The sequence below is a fragment of the Salmo salar genome, chromosome ssa13 (assembly GCF_905237065.1).
Source record: "Salmo salar chromosome ssa13, Ssal_v3.1, whole genome shotgun sequence".
Classification (NCBI taxonomy): Eukaryota; Metazoa; Chordata; class Actinopteri; order Salmoniformes; family Salmonidae; genus Salmo; species Salmo salar.
This window is the reverse complement of record NC_059454.1, coordinates 101,915,296-101,923,025: the sequence shown is the minus strand read 5'-3', so window position 1 is coordinate 101,923,025 and position 7,730 is coordinate 101,915,296. Positions and strand designations below refer to the sequence as shown.

Here is a 7,730-nt window from a genome sequence, read left to right as displayed (position 1 = left end):
ACACAGAGAGAGAGAGAGAGAGAGAGATACACAGAGAGAGAGAGCGATAGACAGAGATACACAAGAGAGAGAGAGAGAGAGAGAGAGAGCGATAGACAGAGATACACAGAGAGAGAGAGATAGACAGAGATACACAGAGAGAGAGAGATAGACAGAGATACACAGAGAGAGAGAGAGAGAGAGATAGACAGAGATACACAGAGAGAGAGAGAGAGATAGACAGAGAGATAGAGATACACACAGAGAGACACAGAGAGACACAGAGAGACACAGAGAGACACAGAGAGACACAGAGAGACACAGAGAGACACAGAGAGACACAGAGAGACACAGAGAGATAGAGATACACACAGAGAGATACACACAGAGAGATACAGAGAGACACAGAGAGACACAGAGAGAGAGAGAAGAGACATTGAAGGTCCAGAGTGCCTACCTGCTGTGCACCACGATGGCAGCTTTGGGCATCCCGGTGGTCCCAGATGTGTAGATGTAGAAAAGACGATCTGGAAGACAGACATATGGGGAGAAATCAATAAAAACACATAACAGACATACAATAGAAAACAGTGGAGAAAGCAGTAAAACTAGGGGCTTGATTGATCTTGCCTGCCGAGCGCAACGGAATACTCCAGAAATGGCAAACACTGCACTTTAAACAGGTTCAATCAAACACTGCACTTTAAACAGGTTCAATCAAACACTGCACTTTAAACAGGTTCAATCAAACACTGCACTTTAAACAGGTTCAATCAAACACTGCACTTTAAACAGGTTCAATCAAACACTAAAACATTTTGGAAAGAAAAATACCATCTGAGTCCAGGTCTGGCTCCTTATAAAGTGACAGTATGATTGGACAGATTGTTTGACTGACCAGTGAAGCAGCGGTCTGGTCGGATGGGCAGGTGGGTCGGCGCGGCATCCAGTAGAGGCTCCAGGCACTCTGTCCCTGCAGGGACACGTTTGGGGTCCCAGTCCCCTGAACACAGCATCTGTACTGTCTTCCCCATGGAACTGTGGACCTCACACACCGCTGTAGGATAGAGGGAGGGAGGACGGGGAAGAGAGAGAGCGAGGGAGAGAAAGGGAGTGGGAGGTAGAGAGAGAGAGAAAGAAAGGGGGCGATAGGGAGAGAGGGAGAGAGAGAGAGCAAGACAAGACAGGAAAGTGATCTTAAAGTTAATGTCACAGAAACAGAGAATCAAATAAAACCATTATACTGGTTTCCCACACCCAGATTAAGCCTGGTCCAAGACTAAAAAAATGTAGTCCAGCACTAGGCTACAATGTAGTCCAGCACTAGGCTAAATCTACAGAATGTCCAGGAATGGGCCTTTAGCATGTACAATTTCCTTAAATAAAGATTTCCAGCCCCCTGTCCATCCCTCCATCCACTACCTCCCTCCATCCGTCACTCAAACAATCCCACCAGCCACCTGTCACTCAGCCACTCCATCCCGCCACTCCCTCCATCCTGCCACTCCCTCCATCTGTCACTCAAACAATCCCTCCAGCCACTCCCTCCAGCCACCTGTCACTCAGCCACTCCCTCCCGCCACTCCCTCCTTCCATCACCCATCCTCCCGTCACTCAAACAATCCCTCCAGCCACTCCCTCCAGCCAACTGTCACTCCCTCCATCCCACCACTCCCTCCATCCATCACCCATCCTCCCTCCATCCATCCCCTGGTCCTCACCCTCGGTCAGCTCGCTGCCGAACACCACAGCCTTAGCGTTTGAAATGGTGACGCAGTGCACCAGGGCCTCCAGCCGCAGGTTAAAGTTGATCAGAGCAGCCTCCACTCCTATCTTGGCCATGCCCAGCCAGAGGCCCACATACTGGGACCGGTTCTCCATGAAGAGAGCAACCACATCCCCTTCCACAAAGCCCCTCTGGAGCAGCAGGTTGGCCACGCGGTTGGAGTACTCGTCCAGCTGCCGGAAGGACCACTTCTCGCCTGTGCCCTCGAAAATGAGCGCAGTCTTGTCCCCATGGCGACGCACCGTCTCGGCGAAGATCTTAGGGAGGGTGTTTCGTTCCTTCAGGTGACGATTGACGTTTGACTTCACCTTGAGGAGGACGCCTGCCGCACTGTGGCGGAGAGGGAGGTTAAAGAAGGGCTGAGAAACAATAACTCAGAGAACTAAGAGCCTAAAGAGAACATGACGTTAATCTGAATGCAGAGACATGGTGGTAAACTAGCCGGACTTGAATGCCCTAATGAACACAACCCTGATGTTGATTTGCATGGCTTTCCTGTGAGGAAGCAATAAACTACATTAAGCAATCTATGATGAAGCAATACATGTCTTGTTTCTGGGATCAAAGTTCAAATCCAGAAAAAGCTTCCAATTTACATTGAGAAACAAATACGCTGATAAAACTGTAGCAGGTCATTTTATAACTGTGGCAATTCTTGAGCAAACAGACATCAATGTCCATTTAAAGACTCATTAGTTAGTGCAACAGCGGCTTGTAAAATATTGTAACACCAAGGTTTGTTTCGCTCTCCAGGACAAAGTCTAAATAAGCAATAAAAACATCCTATTCATGAGGATAGGCTATATATGACATTTTCACAAAGCTATACATGCCTCCTGAAAGTGTTTTTCTGTATGATTTGAGTGGGAGTAGTACTCTTTGTATTTTACTGTATATAAAAGTTATACCCTTTCTATTCATAAGCTATACAGGTCCATCGAGGTTTGAGGTTGTCCCTCTGAACGGGCAGGTTTAACTGAAACCATTCCTATGGGGTGAGTCACTCAAGGGGTACGAGGCGTCTCTCCAACCAGCGACTACTTCCTCTTAAGTTTTATTACTAAACGGTACAGTAGGGTAAAGGGAAACAGAGCCCCTCACATGAGTCTCACAATAACAGCCAGTCACCACTACTACTCTTTTAACACTATCGTGCAGATCCAAACTGCACTGTGCTGGCTCAAATATTTTATTTTCATTGTCCTATCCTGCCTGGTTCCAGCCACTATGGTGGACCCCTACCCAGACAAGGGTAGCAGAACTCGCCTTGGTTTGGCGAGTTCTGCCGATTAACAACCGATTCAGATAGGAACATACCTTTTTCTATCTCACTTGCAATAATATTTTATTTAACCTTTATTTAACTAGGCAAGTCAGTGAAGACCAAATTCTTATTTACAATGACGGCCAACACTGGCCAAACCTGGATGACGCTGGGCCAATTGTGCGCCGCCCTATGGGACTCCCAATCACAGCCGGATGTGATACAGCCTGGATTCAAACCAGGGACTGTAGTGACACCTCTTGCATTGAAATGCAGTGTCTTAGACCTCTGCGCCACTCGGTCTAAGACATGATAAGGTTTATTCCATTAGGGACTAACGTGTCGGCCACACGGGTTTCATCATGGTCATAGATGAATCACATAATAAACCAACCTATAAATTAATTTATTATGTGATTCATCTATGACCATGATGAAACCCGTGTGGCCGACACGTTAGTCCCTAATGGAATAAACCTTATCATTTATTATTGCTTGAATGTGCAACTACTTGCACATCTATCACTCCAGTGTTTAATTGCTAAATTGTAATCATTTCACCACTACGGCCTATTTATTGCCTTACCTCCCTAATCTTACTACATTTGCACACACTGTATATAGATTTTTTATTGTCTGTATGTTTGTTTATTCCATGTGTAACTCTGTGTCGCACTGCTTTGCTTTATCTTGGCCAGGTCGCAGTTGTAAATGAGAACTTGTTCTCAACTGGCCTACCTGGTTAAATAAAGGTGAAATATATATATATATTTTTTTTTTAATTGAAAGTGAGATAGGACATTACTTCTCTGAATAATCAGGTCGACGCACCACAAACTTCACTCCAAGTAAGGGTTTTTCTTGTATTTTGGTAACAACTGATTCCCCTTCCCCGAGCCAGACACTTCAGAACATTGAAGCGTTACGACACCAATCCAGACCTTTCGGATCAGAACATTGAAGCGTTACTTGGGTGCAAGGGGAAGTACCTGTCACCATGGTGAACGGATCACAACACTAGCTAGCTTTGACTGTGAACTCGTAACACAGAGAAACCTCAGCACCTGTCCCTCTCATCTGTCTGCTTTGTCTCTGCTCTCCCTGCCACGTTTAGTCTCGTTTGTCCTTGAACATTCCGCCATACATGACTAACTCAACATTCCCTTCTGTAACACACGTGAGCTTTTGTCTCCTCTGTGGCACATTCCTCCTTGTCTTACAGGAATGTGCTGCTTTTCTTGTTGTAGACAATTAAACTCCTATAGTCCTAACCATGGTGAAGGTATCTGTTGTCTAAATGTATTGGTTGTTTAACGCCATTAAAACCCGAGGAGCACTGACGCACGTGTTTCTGTAAACATGCTTCTGACTTGCAGACAGGTGTAGACAGGTCCACACTGACATACACCCAACATCACACACTATACTTCCACTCACTGTAAATCTCTGCTGATGGTTTTGGCGAAAATGAGTAGGAACTTCCAGCCTCCAGAGCCCAGGTAGAAGATGAGGATGGAGGGGAGGACCTGGAACCAGGGCAGGCCCACCAAGAGACGGAGCAGGAAGAGGAGGACGGTGCAGCAAGCCAGGCGCATCATCCTTGAGAGAAAGGAAAACAAGTCACGGTTAATGTCATCATGTTACATCCATTTTCTAGACTGAGAATAACAAGAGTCTCGATCAATGGTTCCACATTTCTGAAAGAGAATTAGTCAATTTGGCTTTTGCAAAGGACACCTTGCTTCCTTGTTTCCCTCCCACTAAACAAATGTTAACAAGCTGTTCTAAAGCTTGAAAAACTATAATTATAAATGACAAAACACATTCACTTTTTTTTCTCTTCTGTTCTAGCACAGAGGTTGCACTCACAGTGAACCTGTGGTGTGTGGTGTGTGGTCTTCTCTACTTCCTTAGTTGAAAGCACTTGTAGTGCTCTCTGGATAGGAGTGCCTACTGAATTACTAGCTAATATATAAAATGTACCCTTACAATAGGTCTACAGCCTACAGTCTGACCTTTTGCACTAGATGAGTGTCACCACCAGGTACGGTAATTCATTTAACCTTCTACTGCAGTGGGCTAAATCAGGGTCACACAGAGTGGTTCTGGGTAGTCTTAAATCTATTTTGAAACAAAAGTATACACCTCACACACATTGTTATGGGCTTAGAAAAAAGACAATTGTACCATGTCAGATATATAGTTTAAATGTATTCCATTTTGAGTTTCCATCAATATAATACACTTTATATAGACATCACAGAAGACTGAAATATAACAAAACTGTTTGACATAGAAAGACAGGATTTTCATTAAAAAAGTAATTATGAAAAATATTAAAAACTTTCCACCCAAGAGGCCAAAGAGGGTGCTATTGGTCATTGACTGCAGGAAAGGGCTACAAAGGGTGACCAAAAACACCACCTTTGCTACCTCCAAGCCTTTCCTGAGATGGAATCACATCTAGTTGTGGTAGATTAGTTCTGTTCATCCAGGGTTTTCTCCATCAGGTGGAGGGACCTCACTTTCTCTGTTCTAAATCTCTACCGTGGTTCCCTCTTTACCCCCCCCCTTTAAAAGGTGTTCCTATTTATTTATCACTTTCAGAATTAGACCACTACATGCAATTATGGATAGGCCTTATGCTTGTCCGTCTCTGCAAGGTCCAGTTTGTGACTGTCCTAACCAAAGAAGTCTTCCTGGCCAGGTACCAGGCCAGCACCACAATCGATGTAAAAACTAGGCCAAAGGTACAAGGTATATGTTGGTATCAAAGAATTATACAATTGGCTTTGGACCAATAGCGTCATGTCGGTATGCAGCACCGGAGAGAAATGTAGTTTATTATGGTTCTTGTCTGGACATCCTGTCCATTTACAACACAAGCTTGGGCTCACAGATTACATTAAAATGGATTATTTACTGTCGGACACAGAGACTAGAGCCAGCACAGATCCAGAGGACACATGCGGTAGCAAAAGTTGGTACCTGTGTCAACAAGAGCATATCATTTTTGTTTACGAGATATACATTTCCGTTATGAAGGGGGAGCAGGATAGTTATGATCGCGTGCGTCAAAGTGCTCATCATCAAGACCCACTCTGCGCCACGAGGGATATTACACGCTCTGGTCAACATGGCAATACATACATTTATAATGTAGCTTAGGCGATGGCCCTCAATAGATGGTGAAACATTTCTGCGATTAAATAATATGACTATTTACTTGGCTATAAATCATCATCATCCAACATCAGGGAAAAGGTGAACGTTTAATAACCTGATCTATAAACTATATGGTTTAACGCACCGTAGCGGTATAGAAGCAGCAGTACTGCGGTAGTGGAGAGAGAGGGAGAGAGAGAGAGGCGTGCTCACTGCTGATGGGAAATACATCAAATAAAAAAAGCTCGAGCCCATCACCAGCAGCTACGCCATGTGCGCGAGCCTACCAAATATAACCTAATCAGAACCGCTACATCTCCATTCGATCGAACCGTAGTCCATTTATGATAAGATGATAAGTGGAGCGCAACGAACGGCACACTAGATTGGAGCGGTGGCTATCCGGTAGCCTCTAAATGTATTGTGTCAACGCTGCTGACTGCATCCCGTTTTCCGGCACTGATCGCTGTATAAAACATGATGGTCGGCCTGCATAACGGAAAAATAAATGGTCCAACAGAATCAAACCTGGTCCATTCAAACACAGGCTTCCTTCCATATATACACTGGCAAGGTTGATAAAGGACAGTTGGGTGAAGCCTGAGATATTCAGACTTCACTAGGCTAGGCTACTAAATAGGCTAATAATGGATCCGGAAACCCAGACCATTGAATGATATAGAAATTACAAGTGTTATGAGGCCTACCTTGTTTCACGTCCCCCACAAACACAGTAATGTGCGTATTACACCGGACGTGGAACTCGTTTCGTACAATTCCACCTTGATTGGTTTAGCAAAACCTTCCACCACTCTGGCGTCTACTTGCACATTGACAGACACAAGGGTCTCCGATAACAGCGCATTGCCCCCCCTCCCACGTATTTATATCAAATTTGCCTGCCTCCTTGGTTCGACTTTGCCTCTATATAAATCATCCGTTCATTCCTATCGCCAGTACAATTTTTTTCAGTTTCATTGTAGCAATAAACTCGCTCGCTACAGTAATTCGAATGACCTTATCATTTTCTTAGTTGAGCCGTCCTCCGTATCCACCGGTATTATGTGTAAGCAGCGAAGAGTGACTAGCTCTAGGACCAATCATATTACCCACAGTTTATAATTGCTTCCCATAGAGGTGGAGCTTGCTACAGCATAAATTTCACAATCAACGAAATGCGGCCCTTCTTTCGACGAGTGAGTGCACGTCTCATTCCAGCCGGTTGTGACACCGACACCGGCCTGCTGCGGGACTGTGTGACGCGCATTAAACCCACATAGCCCAAATCGTATGGGTGGGGGAGATTTGCGTATACAGTCATACCACCACCACTCGAGGAGCCGCTGGTGAACGTTGGAACTGTACCAGACCTGCGCAAAACGGCAGTCCTATTCCTCCTATAATAAAACACAGTCCTCCACTAGAGCGCAACGACGCAGCATTGGCACAGTTTGGATGCTCGGATATGGACCGAGGTGCAGAGTTCAGAAAGGCATTATTTTTTACACCATAACCGCATCCTTCTATTGCAGTACA

The 7,730-nt window shown here is 45.0% G+C and overlaps 1 protein-coding gene across 1 annotated transcript in view; it reads right to left on the bottom strand.

The window, feature by feature from the left end:
* Positions 1–7,382, bottom strand: part of LOC106568426 (long-chain fatty acid transport protein 4) — a 26,580-nt gene extending 19,198 nt beyond the window's left edge. The window contains exons 1-5 of the mRNA XM_014138748.2: positions 6,902–7,382; positions 4,467–4,628; positions 1,701–2,095; positions 878–1,036; positions 437–506 (exon numbers count right to left, since the gene is read on the bottom strand). Coding sequence (XP_013994223.1) covers positions 437–506; positions 878–1,036; positions 1,701–2,095; positions 4,467–4,627 — 785 coding nt within the window. The 5' untranslated portion in view covers position 4,628; positions 6,902–7,382. The remainder of the gene's footprint in view (positions 1–436; positions 507–877; positions 1,037–1,700; positions 2,096–4,466; positions 4,629–6,901) is intronic.
* Positions 7,383–7,730: the final 348 nt, after the last annotated feature.